The sequence below is a fragment of the Chlorocebus sabaeus genome, chromosome 16, assembly GCF_047675955.1.
Source record: "Chlorocebus sabaeus isolate Y175 chromosome 16, mChlSab1.0.hap1, whole genome shotgun sequence".
In the NCBI taxonomy this organism is placed as follows: Eukaryota; Metazoa; Chordata; class Mammalia; order Primates; family Cercopithecidae; genus Chlorocebus; species Chlorocebus sabaeus.
Genome location: NC_132919.1, coordinates 72,295,226 through 72,322,727, shown reverse-complemented (window position 1 = coordinate 72,322,727; position 27,502 = coordinate 72,295,226). Strand labels below are relative to the sequence as shown.

Sequence of the window (27,502 nt, the reverse complement as noted above, 5' to 3'; positions counted from 1 at the left end):
GAAAAGTTTTAACCAGCCCTAGGAGAATTCCAAGATATATCAGGGTGCTTTTCTACAAGTAGGTTGCAAAAATAAGTTGTGATAGGATGTTGTTTAACATGACCTTCTTTCCTTTACACGAAAGACATGCAAAAATTTTCAAAAAGCTGATAAGGATGAATGTCAGGACACAGCACTGACAACGCAGTGCTCTTTTTAAAAAATAAATGCAGGCCAGGCGCAGTGGCTCATGCCTACAATCACAGCACTTTGCGAGGCTGAGGCAGGCAGATCACAAGGTCAGGAGATCGAGATCATCCTGGCTAACACGGTGAAACCGCGTCTCTACTAAAAATACAAAAAATTAGCCAGGCGTGGTGGATGCCTGTAGTCCCAGCTACTCAGGAGGCTGAGGCAGGAGGATGGCGTGAACCCGGGAGGCGGAGCTTGCAGTGAGCCAAGATCGCGTCACTGCACTCCAGCCAGGGTGACAGAGCAAGACTCGGTCTCTAAATAAATAAATAAATAAATAAATAAATGCATCTTTAATGTCTGTGTTTAATCATGTCATAGCTTTACTTTCTACATATCAGAGAAGGAAGAATGACCCATTTCTGGGGGTGGGGTGGGCATAAAAGCTGGCTGATCCAGATGTCAACTTAACAATTTGGTGCCAGATTCTCATCCTAGGAGACATTTATTCACATTTGCCTAACAATGAGTACAGTAATAGCTGCAGTATAAATTCCAGACTGAAACACTACTAAATCATTACTGTTCAACTAGATTAAAATTCATAGGCATTCCTGTTTAATAAACCCAATATAAAAAACTGAATCAGGTTGGGCACAGTGGCTCACACCTGTAATCCCAGCACTTTGGGAAGCCAAGGTCCAGGAGTTCGAGACCAGTCCAGGCAACATGGCGAAACGCCATCTCTACAAAAAAATACAAAAATTGGCCAGACGTGGTGGCTCACACCTGTAATCCCAGCACTTTGGGAGGCCGAGGCAGGTGGATCACCTGAGGTCACAAGTTCAAGACCAGCCTGACCAACATGGTGAAACCCCGTCTCTACTAAAAATACAAAAATTAGCCAGGCGTGGTGGTTGGCACCTGTAATCCCAGCTACCAGGGAGGCTGAGACACGAGAATCATTTTAACCTGGGAGGCAGAAGTTGCAGTGAGCTGAGATGGCGCCACTGCACTCCAGCCTGGGTAACAGAATGCAAGACTCCATCTAAAAAAAAAAAAAAAATTAGCCAGATACGGTGGCACGCACCATGTAGCCCCAGCTACTGGGGAGACAGAGGCGGGAGGATGGCCTGGGCCCCAGAGGTCGAGGCGGCAGTGAGCCCGGATTTCGCCACTGCATTCCAACCTGGGTGATAGATCAAGACCCTATCTCAAACAAACACACAAAAACTGAATCAGATGAATAAAGAGATCATTAGTAGGTCAAGTACAGTGGCTCACGCCTGTAATCCCAGCACTTTGGGAAGCTGAGGCAGGTGGATCACGAGGTGAAGAGTTCAAGACCAGCCTGGCCAAGATAGTAAAACCCTGTCTCTACTAAAACTACAAAAATTACCCGGGCGTGGTGGTGGGCACCTGTAATCCCAGCTACTTGGGAAGCAGAGGCAGAGAACTGCTTGAACCCAGACAGAGGTTGCATTGAGTGGAGACGGCTCCACTGCACTCCAGCCTGTGTGACAGAGCAAGGCTCTGTCTCAAAAAAAAAAAAAAAAAAAATCATTAGTTGTATTCTTCCCTCTGTAAAAAGATTTTTCCATTAAATAAGTTCCTCTAAAGCATTTAAAATTTATTTGCAGTTCGGTGCAGTGGCTCATTCCTGTAATCCTAGCACTTTGGGAGGAAAAGGTGGGAGGATCACTTGAGACTAGGAGGTGGAAACCAGCCTGGGCAACTAGTAAGACCACCTGTCGCAAAAAAAAAAAAAAAAAAAAGCAGCAGAAGAAGGAGAAGATGAGAAGGAGAAGAAGAAGAAATAAAGAAACAAGCAGGAATCGAAAGCAGCATATAGAATAATAATACAAAGTCTAACTGGCTTCTCTTCAATAGCAAATGTAAGCAAAGAAATCTAAGAACATTGGCAATAAACTGACTATCTAATCTCTCTCCAGAGAATCACAGAATTTCCATGCTAGAAGGAAACAGAGTTGAGACAATGTAGGTCCAGAGAGGCAACTTACCCAAGGTCCCACAGACACCAGCAATACTAGAACTTCACTAGAATATGTATAATACACACACACAAACACACAAATTTATATAAATTATAAGAGCACATTTTGTTTCATAGTTCAGAACTAGTTCCCTTCATAAAATCCTGATGACATCACCTTAAAGCTGTCATTGTCTCCTTATCCAAATTAATTTCAAAATAATAACATGAAAAGATACAGATGATCTGGTTCAAAAAAAGATGGAAAAAACATTCCAACAGAGAACTCTGGAAAACCCTGCAGCTAAGATTTAAATCATTTATTTGCTACAAACCACAAATCCCTTCTCCCTTTCTTTTTCTTTTCCCCAACCATCTCTAAAAAGGAAAAAAAAAAAAAGGGCCGGGTGCAGTGGCTCATGCCTGTAATCCCAGCACTTTGGGAGGCCAAGGCGGGTGGATTACAAGGCCAGGAGTTCGAGACCAGTCTGGCCAACATGGTGAAATGTCATCGCTACTAAAAATAGAAAAAATTAGCTGGGTGTGGTGGTGTGGTAATTGTAGCTATCGGGAGGCTGAGGCAGGAGAATCCCATGAACCCAGGAGGCAGGGGTTGAAGTGAGCCGGGATCACGCCATTGCACTCCAGCCTGGGCAACACTGCGAGACTGAGAAGAAAAAAATAAAAAAAGGAAAAAAAACAAAGAAAACAGCCAGGTGCGGTGGCTCATGCCTATAATCCCAGCACTTTGGGAGGCCAAGGCAGGTGGATCACCTGAGGTCAGGAGTTCAAGACCAGCCTGGCCAACATGGTGAAACCTCATATCTACTAAAAATACAAAAATTAGTTGGGGATCATGGCGCGTGCCTGTAGTTCCGGCTACTCAGCAGGCTGAGGCACCAGAATCACTTGAATCCGGGAGGCGGAGGTTGCAGTGAGCGAAGATCACCGCACCCCAGCCAGGGCGACAGAGTGAGATTCTGCCCAAAAAAAAAAAAAAAAAGAAAACAAAAAACAAAACTGGTTCTTTTTCAATAACTGCAATTCAGTATACAGTGTGTTGGCTCTGGCATTTCTTGGACCTATAAAAAAAAAAGGGCAGCATGTACAAAAAATGCTCTACATTTAAGAACCTATCCTAATCGAAAAATTTTAGTTTCATTTTTGCCTTCCTGCCACATATAATTCCTCACTCTGCAGATACTAAAGCAAACATGAAGTGCCCACAATAGCTATACCTAAGGTATCTTTTATTATTGCAAATTAAAAGTAAAACTGAGGCTGGGCCAGGTGGCTCACACCTGTAATCCTAGCACTTTGGGAGGCCGAGGCAGGTGGATAACTTGAGGTCAGAAGTTCGAGACCAGCCTGACCAACACGGTGAAATCTCAATTCTATTAAAAAAACCGTAAAATTTGCCAGGCGTGGCGGTGCATGCCTGTAATCCCAGTTACCTGGGAGGCTGAGGCAGGAGAACCACTTGAACCTGGGAGGCAGAGGCGGCAGTGAGCCGGGACTGTGCCATTGCACTCCAGCCTGGACAACAAGAGTGAAACTCCATCTCAAAAAAAAAAAAAAAAAAATAGGCCAGCGCAGTGGCTCATGCCTGTACTCCCAGCACTTTGGGAAGCCAAGGCGGGCAGATCACCTGAGGTCAGGAGTTTGAGACCAGCCTGGCCAACATGGCAAAACCCTGTCTCTACTAAAAATAAAAAAATTAGTTGGGCATTGTGGCGGGCGCCTGTAATCTCAGCTACTTGGGAGGCTGAGCCAGGAGAATCACTTGAACCTGGGAGGCGGAGGTTGCAGTGAGCTGAGATCGCACCATTGCACTCCAGCCTGGACAAGAAGAACGAAACTCTGTCTCAGGGAAAATAAATAAATAAATAAATAAACAAATAATAAATAAATAAATAAACTGAGAATGCTTCCCCAGTTTTCACTTTGAAATGTATTCTCCACTTGATGAGAAAGTCACACCAGCAAACACCACACTGGTTACTATATTTCATTAAGTTTGGGCCAGGATTTTATATATATATTGCCAGCCTTCACTTCCATTTATGGAAGTGCTGTTAGATATAATTTCTGTCTTAGCACCAAAGTAAAGCCTAAGATCAACTTAATTACTCACTTACATGGAATTGAATTTCCTTTTTTGTTTTGACCAGAAATTCCTGGGATCAAGGACAAAAATGATATATAAATTCATTTTATTTCCACCTGACTACAACTGTTAGATAAGAGGCTTATTAAAAGAGTATCATAAAATCAGTTTGAGGATACATGATTAGGGAATAAGTAGGTTACTTACTTAGAGCTATAATTCACATGCCTAATAAATAATTATTTGATCTTTACTAAATACCCAACAAAATCATTATTTTAAGAGAAACAGGCCGGGCACGGTGGCTCACGCCTGTAATCCCAGCACTTTGGGAGGCCGAGGCTGGCAGATCACGAGGTCAGGAGATCGAGACCACCCTGGCTAACATGGTGAAACCCTGTCTCTACTAAAAAATACAAAAAAATTAGCCAGACGTGGTGGCGGGCACCTGTAAACCCAGCTTCTTGGGAGGCTGAGGCAGGAGAATGGTGTGAACCCGGGAACCAGAGCTTGCAGTGAGCCAAGATTGCGCCACAGCACTCCAGCCTGGGCGACAGAGCAAGACTCCAACTAAAAAAAAAAAAAAAAACAAGAGACACAGTCTTCAAAAGCTAATGCAAATTTGGTTTGGATTTATCATATTAAATACATAACTTTGTTTTTTATAAAAGTTATACAACTAAGGCAAGACGAATTGAGCACAAACACTATTGCACAGTTCAATATCACCACCTATTGTTAGTTGCTGTTAAGTAAAAATGTTTTATATATCTAATGGATCCAACTACATTAAGACATAAAACTGTAAAACCACAGCTGGATGCCTTGGCTTTTCTGAGTCAATATTTGGATGGGAGGGGTCTGATCTAAGAATTCGTTTAGTCTCACTAAGTCTGGAAGACCAAGTAGGAAAACAGTGTAAAGACAACTATGCACAAGTAGCTAAATTTGGTCACTTTAAGGGCATTCTTTCTTCTCCCTCCCTCCTTTGGATTTTCCTGGTGTCATGGAATATTTTATTTTGAACATCTAAAAATACCTTTCCAAAACCACAGTACTAGTTAGATTACTGAAACTTTTTTTTTTTTTGAGACGGAGTCTCATTCTGTCGCCCAAGCTGGAGTGCAGGGGCGCGATCTTGGCTCACTGTAAGCGCCGCCTCCCAGGTTCACACCATTCACCTGCCTCAGCCTCCCAAGTAGCTGGGACTACAGGCATCCGCCACCATGCCCGGCTAATTTTTTTTTTTTTTGTATTTTTAATAGCGACGGGGTTTCACCGTGTTAGCCAGGATGGTCTCGAACTCCTGACCTCGTGATCAGCCCACCTCAGCCTCCCAAAGTGCTGAGATTACATAATTTTTGCTTTTTTATTTTTTAAGATGGAATCTCACTCTGTCACCCAGGCTGAAGTGCAGTGGCACAATCTTGGCTCACTGCAACTTTCACCTCCCTGGTTCAAGCGATTCTCCCACCTCAGCCTTCTGAGTAGCTGAAATTACAGGCGTCCGCCACTACACACGTCTAATTTTTGTAATTTTAGTAGAGACGGGGTTTCACCATGTTGGCCAGGCTGGTCTTGAACTCCTGACCTCAAGTGATCTGCCCATCTTGGCCTCCCAAAGTGCTGGGATTACAAGCCCGAGCCACTGTGCCCAGCCAGATACTGCACCCGGCCAGATACTGAAATTTTTAATTCAGTTTCCCGTATGTTACCAGTTGAGAAACAGTAACCTAAGGAGCAGGAATGAGATCCTTGGCCTATAAGCAAGCATTTATAAATTTGCTAGAAAAATGAGATAAGGCCGGGCGCGGTGGCTCAAGCCTGTAATCCCAGCACTTTGGGAGGCCGAGATGGGCGGATCACGAGGTCAGGAGATCGAGACCATCCTGGCTAACACGGTGAAACCCCGTCTCTACTAAAAATACAAAAAAAAACTAGCCAGGCGAGGTGGCGGGCGCCTGTAGTCCCAGCTACTTGGGAGGCTGAGGCAGGAGAATGGCGTAAACCCGGGAGGCGGAGCTTGCAGTGAGCTGAGATCCGGCCACTGCAGTCCAGTCCGGGCTACAGAGCAAGACTCCATCTCAAAAAAAAAAAAAAAAAAAAAGATTTGAAAACAGACAACTTTAGGAATGAAAAGAGATAGATTTTTTAAAAATTAGGATTAAAAAGCATCATCAACACTAACAGTTAAAACTGACAAATGACCTGAAACATAAGAAGACTTTAAAAGTGTGACCACTTGTAGGCCGGGCGCGGTGGCTCACACCTGTAATCCCAGCACTTCGGGAGGCCAAGGTAGGCAGATCACTTGAGGTCAGAAGTTCTAGACCAGCCTGGCCAACATGGCAAAACCCTGTCTCTACTAAAAACACAAAAATTAGCCAGGCATGGTGGCACGCCCCTGTAATCCCAGCTACTCGGGAGGCTGAGGCAGGAGAATCGCTTGAACCTGGGAGGTGGAGACTGCAGTGAGCCAAGATCATGCCACTACATTCCAGCCTGGGCAACACAGTGAGACTCTGTCTCAAAAATAAATAAATAAATGGTAAAAGGACCCATGATTATGCAACAAAGAAACATCAATAACACTGTTCAAAAAGGACAGATTGAATGGGTCCAAAATGCCCAGGCCTTTGATATATATTTTCTATAAGTTAGATAATTGTAATTGCTTTCAAACCAATTGCTAGAGTGTAAAAAACAAAATTCCTTAGTTTTACCAGTACTCAATCCCATTGAAAGGGTTTTCAAAAGAAACAAATTACTGTCACCCACTGGAAAAATATATACCACTTTCACACGCACCAATTTGGAAATACGGCTATTTTCTATGCACGATGTTCTTTAAATTAGACGATAAAAGTTTTAATGGATAAAAACGTCTTTATTTCAGCCTTAACAGTGTATTCTGAGACTGAGCCTACAAACCTAAATATTATAGTGGCTGTTTCAGAAAAAAATGGCCAGGGAAATATGATCTTCGGCTTTTATTCAAAAATCACAGATTCATAGGATTCCAGAAAAAAGGTACCTTAGTGATTGATTATAATTCCCTTGCTTTATAGAAGAGGGAAATCACCAAGCTAGAAAAGTAAAAAGAATGACTAGGCTGGGTGTCGTGGCTCACGTCTGTAATTCCAGCACTTTGGGAGGCCGAGACGGGTGTGTCACCTGAGGTCAGTAGTTCAAGACCAGGCTGGCCAATATGGCAAAACCCCATCTCTACTAAAAATACAAAAATTAGCTAAGTATGGTGGCGGGTGCCTGTAATCCCAGCTACTTGGGAGGCTGAGGCAGGAGAATCTCTTGAACCCGGGGGTTGCAGTGAGCCAAGATTGCACTATTGCACTCCAGTCTGGGAGACAAAAGCGAAACTCCTTCTCAAAAAAAGAGAAAAGAAAAAGAAATGACCAAGGTTACAGTTAAGTTGCTGGCAAAAAATTAAGATTAATATCCAGGTCTTGCCGGGCGTGGTGGCTCACACCTGTAATCTCAGCACTTTGGGAGGCCGAGGCGGGCGGATCATGAGGTCAGGAGATTGAGACTATCCTGGCTAACACGGTGAAACTCGTCTCTACTAAAAATACAAAAAAAATTAGCCAAGCATGGTGGCGGGCACCTGTAGTCCCAGCTACTCGGGAGGCTGAGGCAGGAGAATGGCGTGAACCCGGGAGGCGGGGCTTGCAGTGTTGCAGTGAGCTGAGATCGCACCACTGCACTCCAGCCTGGGTGACAGAGCAAGACCCCAGCTCAAAAAAAAAAAAATCCAGGTCTCTTCACTCACAATGTAGTATGCTCTTTTTGTCATGCCACATTTTAAGATTTTTGTTATTTTGTTGTTTGTTTGAGATAGAGTCTTACTCTGTCACCCAGGCTGGAGTTCAGTGGCGTGATCTCGACTCACTGCAACCTCTGCTTCCCAGGTTCAAGCGATTCTCATGCCTCAGCCACTGGAGTAGCTGGGACTACAGGTGCACGCCACCATGTCCAGGTAATTTTTGTATTTTTAGTAGAGACAGGGTTTCACCACGTTGGCTAGGCTGGTCTCAAAGTCCTGAGCTCAGGTGATCCGCCCGCTTTGGCCTCCTAAAGTGCTGTGATTACAGGCGTGAGCCACCATGCCCAGCTGGATTTTTGTTACTTTGGATAAAATGAAGCAAGTAGGCAAACAAATATTACATGCTAGGATTACAGGTTGCATGTAATATTACAGATTTATAAGAAAGGCAGTGAGGTGTAATGAAAAACCATAATTAACATGGATTCAAAATACCCAAATTGGAGCATATCACTTTCTAACTTACGGGTTCTTATCTCCAGGCACTGTTTAAACTGTAAAATGGTATCTGAATGTCAGTTAATGTTACCACTATGATTATTTTTTAACGTTAGGCTTTTTAATAAACCCATTAAGACAGAATTTTCCTCCAACAGTACTACATCCTTATAATGAAACCACTAAGAGTATGACAAAGTGGAGAGGCTTAACTGAAAGAAACCTAAGCTTGGACTCAAGTGCTAGCCTAGATATTTAAACACTAATCTCACTAAGTGTTAAGATAATGTCAATTATGGTGCTTAAAATGAAGGTGGGCAGGTGTGGTAATCACACCTGTAATCACAACACTTTGGGAGGCCGAGGAGAGGATCACTTGAGCCCAGGAATAGCAAATACAAAATAAAATATAATGGATGAACTTTGGAAAAGCTCTTTTCCAAAAATTTTATAGACTTCTTGCTAGTTATACTAAAAACAAAGCAGGATGATAGTGGAGTCAAAAAAAAAAAAAAAAATGCAGATTGGAATCCTGGCTCCCCCACTTACTAGCTGTGCAATTTGAACACCTTACTTAACCTCTCAGGCCTCCAGTTTCCTCAAGTGTAAAACAGAATAGTAAAACTAGAGGTAACTAGCCAGGCGCAGTGGCTCACACCTGTAATCCCAGCACTTTGGGAGGCCAAGGCAGGTGGATCACCTGAGGTCAGGAGTTCGAGACCAGCCTGGCCAACATGGTGAAACCCCATCTCTACTAAAAATACAAAAATGAGCCAGGCGTAGTGGTAGGCGCCTGTAATCCCAGTTACTCGGGAGGCTGAGGCAGTAGAATCGCTTGAACCTGGGAGGTGGAGGTTGCAGTGAGCCGAGATCGCACCACTGCACTCCAGCCCGGGGACAAGAGCGAGACTTCATCTCCAAAAAAAAAAAGAAAAAAGAAAACAAAACAAAAACTAAGAGGTAACTGAGGTAAAACATCTGGCTCGGTGTCAACAAAAACTAAGAGGTAACTGAGGTAAAACATCTGGCTCGGTGTCCGGCATGCAGGAAGTGTTCAATAACCATCATTAAATTTGAAAGAAAATTACTAAAATTTGCTACAAAGTTTACTATAAATAATAAAAAATATCTGAATGGTAAGTTTTAATTAAGTGACTAACACAATTCAGCACATACTACATTAACCTACAAGGGTTATTACTATATACATTTAATGCCCAGGTGACACAACAAGGAAAACATGAATTTTCACATCTCTCGATCTCTTAACTAGAGACTCTTTATTCAGTAGTCATCTACTTTGGCTATTCTACAAGATGCTACACATCTGGCTAACAACTACTCGCCCTTGTTGTTGTTGTTGTTGTTGTTGTTTCTTTCAGAGACGGAGTCTCTCGCTGTGTCGCCCAGGCTGGAGTAAAATGGCACAATCTCGGCTCACTACAACCTCCACCTCCTGGATTCAAGCGATTCGCCTCCTGCCTCAGCCTCCTAAGTAGCTGGGATTACAGGCTCCCACTACCACGCCCAGCTAATTTTTGTATTTTCAGTAGAGACCAGGTTTCACCAGATTGGTCAGGCTGGTCTCGAACTCCTGACCTCGTGATCCACCCACCTCGGCCTCCCAAAGTGCTGGGATTACAGGCATGAGCCACCTCACCTGGCCCCTTGGTTTTAACTTAAACATCTTTTTTTAGATATATAGCTCTAATGCAGAGTGGGAGATTTAAGGTCTGTGGCCTCCAGTTACAACATACAAAAGCATACCTATAAAAGGATTTCAATGAACCAACTATCTAAAATTCATAGAGCTGCAGTTATTTTCTCCAAGAAAAAGACATCTTATACAGCCACAATTTGAAATTAGCTATTATGTGATATAAACATTTCATGCATCCACAAAAATTCTCAGTGAGAGATCTGCTATCTGCTTACAGTTGTAAAATTATCAGTTCTTTAAGAAGTAGACTGTAATTTTGAGGATTTAAAATATCATTTGATGTAAATGTTTAGATCTGCTTTATTTACGTATCTTTTATTGACTGAAAGTAAATATTTAAAATATTTTCAACATATAAGCAGTAAATTTATTTACTACTTCCTAAGAAGCCAATTACTAATTGTCTCAGTCCTTGTAAATTAGGTCAATAAAGAGGTAAATGGTTTTAAGAAATACTCAATGAACTTCATTAACACTATCATTTCTAGCCATTCTCATCTGTATTCTGGCATGGAACACGTCACATTATACTAAGTGAATAGCTTTTAGTTTATAAACAAACACTTATTTAATCATGAAACCGTCCAAGAAGGATTTCCCCCCCTTATTCTTTTTTTTTTAACCTTCTCAGACCATATTTAGAAAGCTTTAGTTGCCAGCTACATCAGCTACAAGTTAAAAAGAAACCTCTTAATAAAGCAACAAATTTTCTTAGCACTTTATTCTAGTATACCACCCCTACAGAGACTGTAAATTAAAATATAAGAGAATTATAAAAATAGAAAATAGCAACGTAATTTTAAAGTACACACAAGAGAATACTTTCCAACAATTATTCAACCTAAAATGAATAGCAAACTGATAAAGAGCTAATTCCACAGGCAAAAGACTGTCCCCGACTCAAATCTTCAGTATCTGGAACTGCCTTTCAAGATTCCTGTTAACTGCTGAATATCTATTCGGTAATTTTAGTGACATTCTGGATTTTTACAGTACTACTGAATACGAAACCACCGTAAATTAACTTTAGTGGGGCTCTGTACATGAGGGTCATCCAATGTCCTATTAAAAACCAAATAATATATTCCATAATATCTTCTTCCAGTGATCAAGTTAAATACTAAAACTCTAAGGCCAATTCTTTGATTTTCTCCACTCTTCGAGTACAACAGTAACACTGTAGCTCTGAACTTAAACTCACCCCAAACACTTCCTATCTTGATCTTCGTGGATCAATTCAAATTATTTTCCAGTTCGCATAGTAAGAAATCAAAGAATAGACTAAACTGACAACCCTTAAAAGTTTTCACTCCCTGCACCTACTTGTCCAGTTTCTTAAACTTTTGTCCCGCCGTCTTACAATTTCATCTCTCAAATGGAGATGAAGAAAAACACCGAGTGAGATTGTCCACTGAGCTGTGAGTGATCCCAGGTCAGCCTGATTCTCTGCCAGAAACGACCAGGTGACATTTACTCTTCCTGTAGAAGTTTCTTTCTCTTGACCCTCAAGGAACCTTCCAGAATATTGTTGCACTATTATAATTCATCAGTAGTTACAATACTTCACTTCCCAAAGGAATCTCTTCCCTGCACGATGACTACTCTCTAAAGACGCTTTCAAGACCTTCCACTCCTCAATTCCAGGACAGTAAACCTCCCTCGCTAGAGGAGAAAAAGTTCCTAAAAGACCGGAATGGATTTGCTGAACTTTCGTTCCAATCTCAAAGCATGTAGACATCCAAGGGTTCCCAGAAACAATGAGCTACAGAAGTACAGACTACACGGGGAAGAAGAGGAAGTATCAGAACAATACCCAAACCAAACACAGCACCGAAAACCCGTGGTCGCCTCTATCATCCCAGACTACCGCCCCCACTTCCCTAGTTTCACCAAGGTCTCAAACTTGGAGAAATGGCATCCATCCCCTAATTTCCTCCCTCAATAGACAACAAACGCGTCATGAAGAAAGTGGCAGAGAGAAAAGCAGCAGGCTCTGGTGGACCGGAGCCGTGATGGTTGGGTAGGAGGAGGCAAGCCAAGGGTTGTGTAAAGAATGGAAAGCTGAGCGATCCTGGGGGAGGGGGGGAATTAGGGCGCCCGAGCTAATCCCCCGCCGGGGCCCGCCGGTGGGAAGAGACGGGGGGCGAACCGGCGAGGGGACTGGGGGCAGCCGGCTGCGCTGGGCTTTCGGTTGGCAAGAAAGGGGAGCAGTCTGGCAGCCCCGCCAGTGGGTGGGTGACGGCGCCCGCCAGGGAGGAGGCTCCGTGCGGGGCGGACGTTTTGGGATGAGAGAGCCCGACCCGTCCTCCTCACGCCGCCTGAGCCCCCCAAGCTCACACCTCAAATCTGCTCTTGGTTACTCCGTTCACGTCCCTCCTCATGGGGCCGGCGGGTGCGGCCCGGGCCGGGCTCTGCGGCGAGCGGAGTGCACAGACCTGGGGCCCAGGACAGGCCCGGGAGTTCCGGGACGGGGACTGGGTGTCGAACGGGTGAGGCCGGGGCCGTGGGACGGGAACGAGAGACCTCTCGGCTCCGGCTGGGCCTCCACCACCTCCCGTGGCGCCAGCGGCCGCAACGACTGCACGTCGCTAGCTCGGCTCTCTCCTCAGCCTCAACTTCAACCCAAAACAAAAACACTCCCCACCTGCCAGCAACGCCGCTGCTCATTGGACAGAGCCGCCCGGGCCTCGGAGCGCCGGGGAGGGGGAGGGGCGGGAGGAGGAGGAGCGCGGCGGCGGCGCAAGACCACCCCTCCCCCACACGGGGCCGGCCCTGACGGTGCGCCCAGGAGCATACGGTGCGCCCAGGAGCATCCGGAGCGCGGCGGCGGCACGACCCCCTGCGCCTCCGAGGCAGGCTAGCCCATCGGGAGAAGGCGAGGCAGGGAAGTGCCTGTGCGTGTGGAAAAGGGGTCTTTGCGGTGGGTGCGAGAGCGCGCGTGCTCGCGGACCGGCGAGGGAGAGTAGAGCAGGACCGCACTCTGCGCGGGGCCCCTCTTCTGCCCCTTGTCCCCATCTCCTCCCTCCGCGGGCAAACAGGCACGCACCCACCTGCACAGAACCTCAGCCTCTGCCCGCGCCCCCAACTCCTCGTTACTTGTTCCCCAGAAGCCTGTAAGGCACACACACCCTTCCCGGCCACCCAGCTCCCTTCCCCTGTCACTCACTGTTGCCTTGAACCCAAAGTGCAGCAGGCGGTCCCTGCTCGGAGCCATTTTCCTCCTCTTTCTGGATGTGTCTAGATTGGGGCAGTGCGGCTGCCGCCGCCGCCTCCGCGATTGCCTTCGCCGCCGCCGCCTCCCCCACCCGAGTGTATTACATTACGGGGTGCTGCAGGGAGGCCTGGGGGGCCACTGCCGGACCCTTGTCTCCCTGTGCATGGCTCGGGAGGGCGAGGGCTGGTTGCGCTGAGCGGCAGGCCGAGTGCCCGCCCTGGTCCGGGGATGGCTGCGGAGCTGCACCTGGGGCCGGGGGTCGGGGGTGCAGGGCCGGAGCCGGGCAACCCTCCCTTTGGCCGGGGGAGGGGCGCGCGTCTGTGGGGGTGGGGCGGGCAAGACCCAAGGGCCTTTGGTTTTCCCTACTCGGCCGCCGCCGACGCCCAATGGGCTGCAGAGCCTGCCTGTCCGCCAGTTAGGGCGCTGTTTGGTGAGAGCCTCGGCCTGACGTCATTTTGGCGGGAGAAACAAGCGTGTGTGAACGAGTAGGCGGGGGCATTTTCCCGATGGAAAGAAACACTTCATCATACTCCTGGGCTCCTTGTATAGAAGCTGATCTGTGTCATCATATTATATTGTTTTAACAAGTCTGACCTTCAAGGTCTCAGAATTTAGGACCAAATTTCCACGAAGGAATAACCCAGGATTTTGTAGTTGTGTTGCTGCTTCTATGAACAACAAACTACAAAATCATGTCCTAAGCGTGAACTATTAGAAACTGTGTAATAAATTCCAGCAGTCCTGGCAGGAGCAGCAGCACTGCTAATTGTATGCTTCCAAAGCAGTTACCAGTTGGTCTTCCTCACACCCCTTTTAATTAGTGGTTTTAGCGACTGACTTGTTATGCATCTAAGAAATTAACAAGAGCAACAAGTGCTGCAGATCTTTAAGAATAGGTATATTTTAGCTGGAGGGCATATTACCAAACTCTTAAAGCACTGTACAAACTTTTTTTTTTTTTTTTGAGACAGAGGCTCAACTCTGTCGCTTAGGCTGGAGTGCAGTGGCACGATCTCGGCTCACTGCAACCTCCGCCTCCCAGGTTCAAGTCTCCCCAAGTAGCTGGGATTACAAGCGCGCCGCACCGCGCCTGGCTAAGTAGAGACAAGGTTTCGCCATGTTGACCAGGCTGGTCAGTAACACTTGACTACAAGTGATTCTCCCACCTCAGCCCCCAGAATGCTGGGATCTTTTTTCTTTTGTAGAGATAGGGTCTCCCTATGTTGCCCAGACTCGTCTGCAGTTCCTGGGCCCAAGTGATCCTCCAGCCTCCTCCCAAAGTCCTGAGATTACAGACCTCATGTGAGCCACCACGACCGCCCCCCCCCCCTTTTTTATTAATCCTAGAGGGGGCTTCGTAAAACCAGGGACCTAGCTTCAGAAAACTCATTCTCAGGCCCGCAAACCCAGGTCTGTCTTCTCCTGTTCCAGGTACTTTTAATGTTTTTGCTTAACTTCAGCCAGTGGAATAAAAAAGCTTTTCCATTCTGTCTCATCTAAGAGCTGTTTTCTCCCAGCAAAAACTACTGATGCATTTGGTGAGTAACACTGGCAAAGGGTAGAAAAACTGGCCTACAGATTAATAGAATGAAGGCAAGTTTCACAGGTCTGTCAGTTACCCATTCCAGTGGACCCATTTCAAGTAGTACTCAGGGAAGACATTTACTTTTGACTGACTCTTTAAAATTGACTGGAGTTTTGAACAAATGAAAAAAGTATTCAAAGTCTAAAATTTTATTACACACACGCAAATTACTTTTTATCAAAGAAGTTTATTTGCATGTAAATAAACAGGTTATTTTGTAATGTTTCGGGAAAAAAAATCCCACAACAGATTTCATCTACTTTCAAAAAAATGAAAAACCCCAAAGTATTTACAGAACGGCCATATGCACAGAAAACCAAATTTGAAAGTTTTTTTTTTTAAAAAAAGACCCTCCCCAGCTGCTCCTGATGTACATTTTTAAACTCAAAATTTTAAGCTCAGTTCTTATAGCTGAACATGTTTCCCAATCTAGCTTCTGAGATGTTAAGTACTTCCTGCCCCTCCAAAAACTAACTCAAGGATAGAAATGTATGGGGGGCAGGAGAGGAGGGGAGAAGGAAAAAAAAAAATGAGACTGCCCAAGGATTGTGAATAATGTTTCCTATACTGACATCTTTAAGTGACTCAACTGTGGATACTGTATGACTCACTGGCTTCCTGAAAGGGCTTCTGAGAATTCATGATATTGCTGCACTTAATTTTCCGATCTAGGCCTGAAGAAGGAAAATCTTTCAAGAGTCACCAACCTCAAGCCTGGTTTTGGCAATTATATCCTGCGTTGTTTGTCCCCACCACCCCACCCCCCACCCACTAAAATACTTCTGTTTTAAGACACATTGACATTGAACCTGAAATCTTCATGTACATCAGAGCAGGTTATGACCAAGAACCCCTAATGTTAAGCCAAAAGACAGAAGAGGAATGAGGTCAAACTGAGAATACGTAAGACACCAGCAGCAGAAGATAGGTAGAAGTTGACTTCATGTCCTTGCCTTCTTTTGAAACAGAAGAATGAGTACACCTAGACAGGAGGGAGGTGTCCCAGGCTTGGTTTATTCTGCCTCTTCTCCTCCACCCTGTGGAGAAATGCAGTGCTCCCTGGTTCTCAGGCAGGGTGAAGCAGTTTAGCCCCGGCTCCCTGTTAAGCAAGTTCAGATGCTGGGTCAGTGTGGGGGTGAGCCCATCGACAATTCAGGGGCTTATCCTTCATCCAGATCCTAACTCGGGATTCTTTGATCTGGGATGAAGACAGAAAGAGAGAAAAGCTTCCCAGTTTACTCATTTTGGTATTTGTTGGCCCTGCTTGGGGGAGCTGAGCCCCTGATACTATTCAGTACATTCCCCGTAAGATTTTCCCCACCCAGAACAAATTTTAAAAACCACGTAACTTCTTTTTTTTTTTCCCTGCAGAAACCAACTGGATAGGATTCAAAACTAGGTGACAAACTCGTGAGAAATCCAACCTGGCTGAATGTCTGAGAGGCTGCTACTATATCAACATCACAAGATAAAGCACTCTGGTATCACCTGCCCATATCCTCCTTAGTGTCACCCAAGACATTTGACTCTGATATGGTAACTGATAACTTTTCTTGCTCCACTTTGCAATGTTTTGTTTCCTACATCTTATTACCTTGGGACACAAAAGTGGCAGAGTTGTTGAGAGCTGATGACCATAAAAAGGAGAACACTAGAGGAAATGAGACAGGAAAGAAAGCCAAAGCTGATTTTCCAACTCTATGCTGACTCCAACCTGCAGAAAGAGCTGAATATAGAAATCTTCTTCCATATATGATGAAGTCACTCCACTTATGACATAACACACAGAGGAATCACCTGGCATTTTTTTTTTTTTTAAACCCAGAAGAGTTGTGCTGGGGACCATGCCCCATCCCGCTGATACAGATCCTGAATGGAATAATCAGGAATGGCACAGTGCAGGTGTCAATATCAAAGTAAGGCCGCAGAATTTTTGAGAGGACCCTCCAAAAACTGAGAACTTCTGTTGCACTCAAAACAGTCTCCTGGATTTCTATATTTTTATGTGAAGGGCTCTTATTGATGTCCTCCAGAATCCAGACTCAGACCTATTTCTCCAGAAAGGTCCAATTGGGTTGCTACATAGTAGCAAGGGTTTATCTTCATGCTCACCTAGCATTCCAGGCCTCCATTACTTCAAGTGAGCTTGAAATTGTTTTAAGTGAACTATGGCTGCGGATTTGTTACTGTTTTATCTCAGGGAGCATACTGTGGAGTGATTTAAAGTTTGGACTCCTTCTCCTTGTGATGAAGAGAAACAGTGAGTCCAGCTCTTAGGAATGGCATCAGTTCTCCTGCAAACAGAATGCTGGGATGCAGACTTTTGGCACATTGTGGAAACAGGAGAACTATTAATTCTGTAATGGTTTTCATGCCACCGGGTCAGGAAGGCTGTCACTAAACCTTACTGCATCTGAAAACATGTTTACATCCCAACAAGCCACCTTAGCTTTTTTTTTTTTTTTTTTTTTTGAAAGGAAAATGAGATTACAAGTCAATACCTCCACAGGGAGGTAACTCCTAATATTCCTATGATCTCTGAACCCTATTTAAACCCTCCTAAAATAAAAATATCATTTTGGTTTTTCTATTATATTTAACTCTAAAGGCGGGCTCTGACAAATCTGCTTGGGCTTGATGCTATAGTATTAGCACAAGCTATAAGCTCCCTACCACCATATAAGCCTTGCTCTTCGGCCTCCCATCATTTTGAACCCTAAACCTCATAGATTTAGAACAAAACACTGTATAAAAACAAACAGATAAAAGGTTAAAATATTACAAATAAATAGCTAAAATAATCTTCCCTCCCCCAGTCACTCCTAAGAAACAGACACCAAACATTACTTAAGTGTCCAAAATGACCAAAGTCCTTCATTTGCCCATGACTCAAATGGACAACTACCCCAAAGTTGAACAACCTTCATGCAAATGCATCAAGGAATGTATTGCTTTTTCATTTTCTGCCCAGCCCTTCATATACATGCACTAAAATGAGTTTAAAACATGGCCTAAAAATGGAAAAAGGGAGAAGAAAATATATATGAATATTTCCCACAAAACTGTTTCCCTCCCTTCCCTCTCCCTACACCCCTCCCACCCCCCTCCCTTTCTTAAGCAAGTATTTTAACTTTTTCTTTCTGGCACAGGAACAGACTTCTTGGTAACCAGAATCAAACACTGTGGTTTCTTTAATAGGGTCTGGATATGCCTTTCTAATTCACCCAGCTCGATGTCAAAGCCATGCCATTTAGGATTCTTAACCAAATCAGACCTGTCTGACTCACCCCTTATGATGGTTTGCCTATAAACTTATCAATAGTTTCTTTTCTCTGGCCCTGTTTCTTTTAGGAAATAAGGTTCCTAATTCCCAATCAGGGCCACATCCATAAGATCATCATCTTCCTCCCCAATCATAAAGTCTGGGCTGAGCCTTGAGGGTCTATCTGCAGATAAGATTGTGTTACTTGTCATTGACAAGGACTGGTCTGAAGAGATGGGTGATTTGGACCAACTCTCTGGCTTGATGCTATGAGATTTTTTCTTGTCTCGGTCTTTGTCCCGGTCTCGGTCCCTATCTTTGTCTTTTACTTTCTTCTTTTCCTTTTTGTGCTTCTTATGTTTCTCTGTGCTGTATTCAGGAAGTGGTCGGATACCATCATCTGAGCTGGGACTATTCTGATAAGATTTCTCTGCTATGGAGGAGCCTGACTCACTTTCACTGTCCAGATTCTGGGGGGTATATGCTGGTGACTTACTATGGCTAGGAGAGCCACGCTCATGCTTTGGAGTGGAACCACTGATGAGTGGAGAGCCATAGTTTTTAGAAGAAGCCATCTGAGGCCTAAGCCCTTCTCCACTACTTTCCCCAGGTTTCTGCAAAGTCACTTTGGCTTTAATGCTGGGGGAGCCTCCATCATGCTTACTGATGATAATTTTTGCCACACCTGTGCTCCCCACATTTTTTGACTCTGAGGTCTTCTTAGAAGAATCCACTGAACTCCCAGAGGTGGAAACCTTTGATTTGTCTTTATCACTTTTCTCACGCTTGCCCTGAAACTCTCCTCCTGACATGTTATGTTTAGAGGACATAGGATGGCTGGAAGAATTTGTGCTCACCCCCATCTGGCCGTCCAGTGGGTCTTCACCCCCAGGGCCACTGGTGACAACCCCATGCTTCAGTTTATCTATGACAGCTGTCAAGGACGGCTTCTTATTTCTGCTGGGAGATTTTCCTTTGGAACTCCCATGCTGGTTTTGAGAGGATGACATGGAAGAGCCACTTGAGGAAAAGGAGGAGGAAGATGCTGTACAAGAATTAGATGATGGGGGAATTTTCTGGGACAACGAGCCTGAGGATCCTAACCCTGAAGATGACTTCATGCCAGAGCTTGAACTAGTTCCAGACATATGAGAACCACCAGAACCTGAACTGATAGGGGACTTGGCTTTAGAGGATGGAGGAGTTCCAGGAACAGGCTTCATTGGAGAGGCAAGCTTGTCAGAGCCTCCAGGTGGCCTTGAATGAGAAGGGGATATGTTTGGTTTACTTAAAGAAGGATTCATAAGTGATGATGGCTTTCCTTGAGGTTTCATCTTGGTGCTGCTAGAGCCACTGCTCAGTCCATGCTTGGTAATGGGAGAGGAGCCTGGCTTCCCCCCAGACTGGGATGAATTTTTGGACTGGCTAGATCCAGAAGACCCCTGGCTAGAATACATACTGCTGCTTAACTTGGAACTTGATGAGCCTTCTGATTTACTGCTTTTCATCTTCCCTGAGGTGGAAGCAGAAGATGAGGAAGAAGAGGAAGAATGGCTATGGTGGCTTTTGCTGCCTGAGGAAGACACAGAACCGCTGCTGGTATACTGACTGTGAGAGGAAGGCTTGCCCACCATCACTGTTCCCTTAGGAATCTGAATAGTGATTTTGGGAATGGGTGGTGTGGCAACACCTGGGGGAGTCTGAGATCTTCCTGAACTGCCTGGAGATTTAGATCCACCTGTACTGGTAGGTGGGGTAAAAGGTCGGTTAGAAGAACTATGAGATGGAGACTTTCCCTCAGTGTCTGCTTTCTTCCTCTTTGGAGGCTTATCTTTGCTTTTCCCATCATTAGAAGGGGTCCGACTGCGTTTCCCTGGTTTGCTGTCTAATCCTGGCCCCGCGAGAGTACTATTACTGGTACCATTGCCTTCCTTTACCCTCTTTTGAGTCTTTTCTTTCCCTAAGTCCCCAGTGGTCATTAAAGGACCCTGACTACCACTGTGATGCTCCATAAGATCTGTAGGACCTAAAGCTTTGCCGGCTACTGATATAATACTGAAATCAACTGTGTCAGCTTGGTTATTGGCCTTAAACTTGGTCTCCCCATTATCACCTCCAAGCATTGGCACCCCCAAAGTATTTAGTGCCTGAGATGCAAATCCTTTGAAATCATCATTATCCCCACTTTGGCTGCTTTCATCAAAATATTCTTCTCCAAAACCACTTTGGCTCTGGCTGTTCAATAAATCAGGATTGAAATCTACTCCATCATGAAAAAAATGATTGGTAGGAGAGTCACTACTGGGGCTTCCAGCAGCATCTGCAATAAGATCAGCTGGATCAGTGTATGGATTTTCATTATTGTTAGTTTGAAACACATCAGAGTCAAAGAGGGTACTCTGAGAATGCCCAGAGCTTGAAGAATCTCGAAGAGGGGTGCCAATAGCTGGGCAATCATCACTAGTGCTGGGAAGTTTAGAAGCTTCTTCTGCAATGTCTGAAAGGATGTCAGTTACATCTGGGCCAATGCTGTCTGAACTGGATAGTCGGACCATCCTTTGAATACTGGGTTGGGGGTGAGGTACTGGTTGTGGGTAAGTTGTTGGGGGAGTGCTACACTGGCTTGGAGCTGGAGTGATGTGTGGTGTATCCAGTGTGTCAGCTGTCATGTTGACATCAAAGATAGGGTTCTGTGAGTCAACATCCATTGAAAATAGCTCCCTCTGAAAGTCATCTTCAGTCTGGTGCTTTGGTTTCTCGGGTGGTAATCTTGATGACTTCTTTTTCTTGGTCTTGTTGCTCCCCGAGCATATTTCCATCCGGGGTGAGCCGGAAGAGGAGTTCTGCCTTTCTAAAGGGCTGCTTCCATAAAGGGTTGAGAAATCCTGGGCAGGATTATCTTTAAGAAGGTTCATGAGCATCGGGTGGTTCTTGGTGTTGCCGGCCATCGAAGAGACAGGTGGCGGCGTGTGATGAGGAGGGGTCGGACTCGAGCCAATGGTAGACCCCCCGTTCCCTGTGATTTGCAACAAACTGGTAAGAATTGGGTTCTGAGACACCTTGCTGAAGTCCTCCCCATGGCCCACCGACTCATGCCGATCTTTGATGCTCATGCTCATATTAAACAAGGTGGTAATGGGACCCCCCGGAAAGGTGTTGGTTGGTGTAGTGGTACCACTCATTGGGTTGTTGCCTGTGGTCATGCCATACCCTGGGCTGCTAGCCGGGGGCAGGTTCTTTTTCACCATGTCTTCAACTGTCTCTGCAATGAGGGACAGTGCTGGGGTGTCGGCCTGAATGGTTTCAGCTTTCCTCCGAATAGCCCTCATCGTCACAGGGATGGACATACATCTGCAAGATAAGGAAGAAAACAAAGTTAACATTTCAATAGCTGCTGAATGAGACCTGAAATTTAGATAAAACATCAGAGTTCTGCAGTAAGCAGTTTTCAGGTAGGGCAAATAATCTATAAGGCAAAAATAGTTCTATCAAATACCAGAGCTTTGGGTAAATACATTATAAAAATCTAACCCAACATAAAATTGTCAGCCTCTTATGAATCACACAACAAAAGCAAACTATAAACAAGAGTCCAAATAATTGAATTTCAAACTGAACTAAAAGAAAATTGGTGCCGGGCGCAGTGGCTCAAGCCTGTAATCCCAGCACTTTGGGAGGCCGCGACGGGCGGATCACGAGGTCAGGAGATCGAGACCATCCATAGCTAACCCGGTGAAATCCCGTCTCTACTAAAAAAAATACAAAAACCTAGCCGGGCGAGATGGCGGGTGCCTGTAGTCCCAGCTACTCGGGAGGCTGAGGCAGGAGAATGGCGTAAACCCGGGAGGCGGAGCTTGCAGTGAGCTGAGATCGCGCCACTGCACTCCAACCTGGGTGACAGAGCGAGACTCCATCTCAAAAAAAAAAAAAAAAGAAAATTGGTAATAATGGAACTCAGTAAGAAAATGCCTCCTTAGGGGCCAGTCGCAATGGCTCACGCCTGTATTCCAGCACTTTGGCAGGCTGAGGCAGCTGGAACATGAGGTCAGGAGATCGACACCATCCTGGCCAACATGGTGAAACCCCATCTCTACTAAAAATACAAAAATTAGCTGGGTGTGGTGGCACGTGGCCTGTAATCTCAGCTACTTGGGAGGCTGAGGCAGGAGAATTGCTTGAACTAGGGAGGCGGAGGTTGCATTGAGCCAAGATCATGCCACTGCACTCCAGCTTGGTGATAGAGCAAGACTCTGTCTCAAAAAAAAAAAAAAAAAAGCCTCCTTACGTCAGGCATGGTGGCTCACTCCTGTAATCCCAGCACTTTGGGAGGTCGAAGCGGGTGGATCACTTGGAGTCAGGAGTTTGAGACCAGCCTGGCCAACATGGTGAAACCGTGTCTCTACTAAAAATACAAAAAATTAGCCAGCCGTGGTGGTGTACGGCTGTAATCTCAGCTACTCAGGAAAGGGAGACAGGAGAATCACTGAAACCCAGGAGGCAGAGGTCGTAGTGAGCCAAGATCGTCCCATTGCACTCCAGCCTGGGTGACAGGGCAAGACTCCGTCTCAAAGAAAATGTCTTCCTTGGGGGCTTCATATGGCAATTACAAGGATACATAATTTATTTTAATTAAGGAACCATTAGAAAAATCTTGGCTGGTCAGAGTGGCTCACGCCTGTAATCCCAGCACTTTGGGAGGCCGAAGCGGGCAGATCACAAGGTCGGGAGTTTGAGACCAGCCTGGCCAACATAGTGAAACCCCATCTCTAATTAAAAAAAAAAAAATACAAAAAATTAGCTGGGCATGGTGGTGGGTGCCTGTAATCCCAACTACTTGAGAGGCTGAGGCAGGAGAATTGCTAGAACCCAGGAAGCAGAGGTTGCAGTGAGCCGAGATCACACTACTACACTCCAGCCCAGGTGACAGTATGAGACTGTCTCAAAAAAAAAAAAAAAGAAAAGAAAAATCTCTTGACCTATCAATTTCTAAACTTTACTGACTTAGATCCCAAACCTACACTGTTATAAAAAGTGCTATTTGTTATAAATCTTATTTTAAAGCAAAGCACTTATTTTCCAGATAAATTTATATTCATAAACCTCAGTTTGCAAATGTTTTGCTCTAGAACATATGTCAGCAAACTTTTTTTTCTTTTTTTTTTTTTGAGACGGAGTTTTGCTCTTGTTGCCCAGGCTGGAGTGCAATGGCACGATCTTGGCTCACGGCAACCTCTGCCTCCCAGGTTCAAGTGATTCTCCTGCCTCAGCCTCTCGAGTAGCTGGGATTACAGCCATGGACCGTCACGCCCAGCTAATTCTGTATTTTTAATAGAGACAGGGTTTCTCCATGTCAGTCAGGCTGGTCTCGAACTCTTGACCTCAGGTGAGCTGCCCACCTCCCCAAGTGCTGGGATTATAGGCGTGAGCCACCACACCATGCCAGCAAATTTTTCTTTCTGTTTTTTTTTTTGAGATGGAGTCTCACTCTGTTGCCCAGGATGGAGTGCAGTGGCACGATCTTGGCTTACAGCAACTTCTGCCTCCCAGGTTCAAGCAATTCTCTACCTCAGCCTCCCAAGTAGCTGGGATTACAGGAGCCTGCCACCACGCCCAGCTAATTTTTGTATTTTCAGTAGAGATGGGGTTTCACCATCTTGGCCAGACTGGTTTTTAACTCCTGACCTCATGATTTACCCACCTTGGCCTCCCAAAGTGCTGGAATTACAGGGGTGAGCCCCCACACCCGGCCACAAATTTTTCTTATAAGGTCATGTAGTAATATGTTAGGCTTTGTACATCACGTTTCCTGTTCACCTACTCTGCAATATTACCTAGAAATCTGCCACAGACATGTAAATGAACGGCAGTGTTCCAATAAAATTTATTTATAAAAATAGGCTGCCAGACCTAGCTGTAGAAAAATCTCACAAAATTACTTATTAATGGTTCTGGGATGCATACTGGCTTAACTATCTTTCACGCAACAATTAAGTTGGCTTTTTGTTTGAGATGGCATCTTGCTCTGTCTACCAGGCTGGGGTGGAGTGGCACAATCTCGGCTCACTATAGCCTCTGCCTCCCAGGTTCAAGCAATTCTCCTGCCTCAGCCTCCTGAGTAGCTCGGATTATAAGCACCTGCCACCACACCTGGCTAATTTTTGTATTTTTATTTAGTTAGTTAGTTAGTCTGTCTTGAGACAGAATCTCACTCCATCACCCAGGCTAAAGAACAGTGGCGCGATCTCAGCTCACCACAACCTCCATTTGTTTGTTTGTCTGTTTGTTTTGCGAAAGAGTCTCACTCCATCACCCAGGCTAAAGAACAGTGGTGTGATCTCGGCTCACTGCAACCTCCGACTCCCGGGTTCAAGTGATTCTCCTGCCTCAGCCTCCCAAGTAGTTAGAATGACAGCCAAATACCACCATGCCTGGTTAATTTTTGTACTTTTATAGAGATGACATTGCAACATGTTGGCCAGGCTGGTCTGGAAGTCCTGACCTCAAGTAATCTGCCCACCTTGGCCTCCCAAAGTGCTGGATTACAGGCGTGAGCCGCCACACCCAACCTAACATTTAAGCTGTGAAATCTGCTCAGGCAGACACAGTAGCTCATGCCTGCAGTCCCAGCTACTCAGGAGGTCTAGGAGAGGGGATCACCTGAACCTCAGAGGTCGACACTTCAGTGAGCCATCATCATGCCACTGCACTCCAGCCTGGGTAATAGAGTGACACTCTGTCTCAAAATTAAAAAACAAAAACAAAAAAGTTAAAAATGTCACATCTATGAAGAACGATAGGTAAGAAAAATATCTGTATTTTATTATGGCTCTCTCCTGTCTTAAAGTACCATAATTCCAGGCCTGAAGTTACCTACTTTACTTCCTATTACTCTTATAGTAATATTATTGTTATTATTATTACTATTTTTTTTTTTTTTTGAGACGGAGTCTCGCTCTGTCGCCCAGGCTAGAGTGCAGTGGCGCAATCCCGGGTCACTGCAAGCTCTGCCTCCTGGGTTCACGCCATACTCCTGCCTCAGCCTCCCGAGTAGGTGGGACTACAGGCCCCCGCCACCACGCCCAGCTAATTTTTTGTATTTTTAGTAGAGACGGGGTTTCACCGTGTTAGCCAGGATTGTCTCTATCTCCTGACCTCGTGATCCGCCCACCTCGGCCTCCCAAAGTGCTGGGATTACAGGTGTGAGCCACCGCGCCCAGCCATAGTAATATTATCTAAAAAAAAAAAAAAAAAAAAAAGCTGGCGGGTGCGGTGGCTCACGCTTGTAATCCTGGCACTTTGGGAGGCCGAGGCAGGTGGATCACCTGAGGTCAGGAGTTCAAGACCAGCCTGACCAACATGGAGAAACGCCGTCTCTACTAAAAATACAAAAATTAGTCAGGTGTGGTACACATGTCTGTAATCCTAGCTACTCGGGACGGTGAGGCAGGAGAATCGCTTGAACCCGGGAGGCAGAGGATGCAGTGAGCCAAGATTGCACCACTGTATTCCAGCCTGGGTGTCAGAGCGAGACTCCATCTCAAAAAAAAAAAAACAAAAAAAAAAAAACAAAGCTCAGATTACTTTGAATCCAAAAGCAGAGAAGGGTGACATGAAAACAATAACTAAATTGCTCCTTTATTTGAAATTCATGTTAATACTGAAAACAACTTTTTTTCCTTTTATTTTTTTTTTTTGAGACGGAGTCTCATTCTGTCGCCCAGGCTGGAGTGCAGTCATGCGATCTCGGCTCCCTGCAAGCTCCACCTCCTGGGATCATGCCATTCTGCCTCAGCTTCCCCAGTAGCTGGGACAACAGGTGCCCACCCCCACACCGGGCTAATTTTTTGTATTTTTAGTAGAGATGGGGTTTCACTGTGTTAGCCAGGATGGTCTCTATCTCCTGACCTCGTGATCTGCCCGCCTTCGCCTCCCAAAGTGCTGGGATTACAGGCGTGAGCCACCGTGCCCAGCATTTTTTTTTTTTTTTTTTTTTAATGGAGTCTCACTCTGTCATCAGGCTGGAGTGCAGTGCAGTGGCTCGATCTCTGCTCACTGCAACCTCCACCTCCCAGGTTCAAGTTATTCTTCTGCGTCAGCCTCCAGAGTAGCTGGGACTACACGCGCCCACCATCATGCCCGACTAATTTTTATATTTTTAGTACAGATGGGATTTCACCATGTTAGCCAGGATGGTATCAATCTTCTGACCTCGTGATCTATCCGCCTCGGCCTCCCAAAGTGTGGGGATTACAGGCATGAGCCACCGCACCCTACTCAACAACATTCTGTATACATCTCTAAATGAGACTCAGATGAAAAAGGGCCAAGGCTACCTTTGAACAACTTTGGCAATGAAGTCATCTGTGCAGATGAGTGCATCTGACAACCCTTTGTAGAGTTTACAGCTCACATGTGTTGAGTCCTGCACATCCATTACCACTGTAAGACAAAATACATAGGAAATTATTTGAGATAGATTTAGCTTCTGACTTTCCAAAAAAGACATAGGGACCAAACCGCTCTGTGAGAGGTGTTAGCCACCCACACAACTCACCACACACCAGGGAGTCATTCACAGGGTGCTGAAAAGATACGCTGAAACGAGACTCTGAGAGAGGACATACTTCAAATTGGAGGAGCCCAGGAGAATCTAAAAGGCAAAGAGAAAGATCATAAAACAACCAAATATAAGACTTCACACAGGCCGGGCATGGTGGCTCATGCCTGTAATCCCAGCACTTTGGGAGGCTAAGGCGGATGGATCACCTAAGGTCAGGAGTTCAAGACCAGGCTGGCCAACATGGTGAAACCCCAACTCTACTTAAAAAAAAAAAGGCCTGATGCAGTGGCTCACGCCTGTAATCCCAGAACTTTGAGAGGGTGAGGTGGGCTTATCACCTGAGGTTCGGAGTTCGAGACGAGCCTGACCAATATGGAAAAAACCCATCTCTACTAAAAATACAAAATACAGGCCGGGCGTGGTGGCTCAAGCCTGTAATCCCAGCACTTTGGGAGGCCAACATGGGCGGATCACGAGGTCAGGAGCTCGAGACCATCCTGGCTAACACAGTGAAACCCCGTCTCTACTAAAAAATACAAAAAAAAATAACCGGGCGAGATGGCGGGCGCCTGTAGTCCCAGCTACTCGGGAGGCTGAGGCAGGAGAATGGC

The 27,502-nt window shown here is 45.4% G+C and overlaps 2 protein-coding genes across 6 annotated transcripts in view; both read right to left on the bottom strand.

Annotated features, from left to right (window-relative positions):
- The window catches only part of FBXL20 (F-box and leucine rich repeat protein 20), a 156,049-nt gene extending 141,932 nt beyond the window's left edge, over positions 1 to 14,117 (bottom strand). Inside the window, exon 1 of one of the 4 annotated variants that reach the window (XM_008012873.3) lies at positions 13,437 to 14,117. In XM_008012873.3, the coding sequence (XP_008011064.1) occupies positions 13,437 to 13,484 (48 nt within the window). In that variant the 5' untranslated portion in view covers positions 13,485 to 14,117. Of the gene's footprint in view, positions 1 to 12,609; positions 12,905 to 13,436 lie in introns of those variants that run through there. The other 3 variants (XM_008012872.3, XM_008012870.3, XM_008012871.3) reach the window with 3 other exon arrangements.
- A 1,235-nt stretch (positions 14,118 to 15,352) lies between these two features.
- Positions 15,353 to 27,502, bottom strand: part of MED1 (mediator complex subunit 1) — a 50,288-nt gene continuing 38,138 nt past the window's right edge. For both annotated transcript variants that reach the window (XM_037993117.2, XM_037993118.2), the window contains 3 exons: positions 26,886 to 26,981; positions 26,665 to 26,770; positions 15,353 to 21,682 (listed from right to left, as the gene is read on the bottom strand). In XM_037993117.2, the coding sequence (XP_037849045.1) occupies positions 18,433 to 21,682; positions 26,665 to 26,770; positions 26,886 to 26,981 (3,452 nt within the window). In that variant the 3' untranslated portion in view covers positions 15,353 to 18,432. The remainder of the gene's footprint in view (positions 21,683 to 26,664; positions 26,771 to 26,885; positions 26,982 to 27,502) is intronic.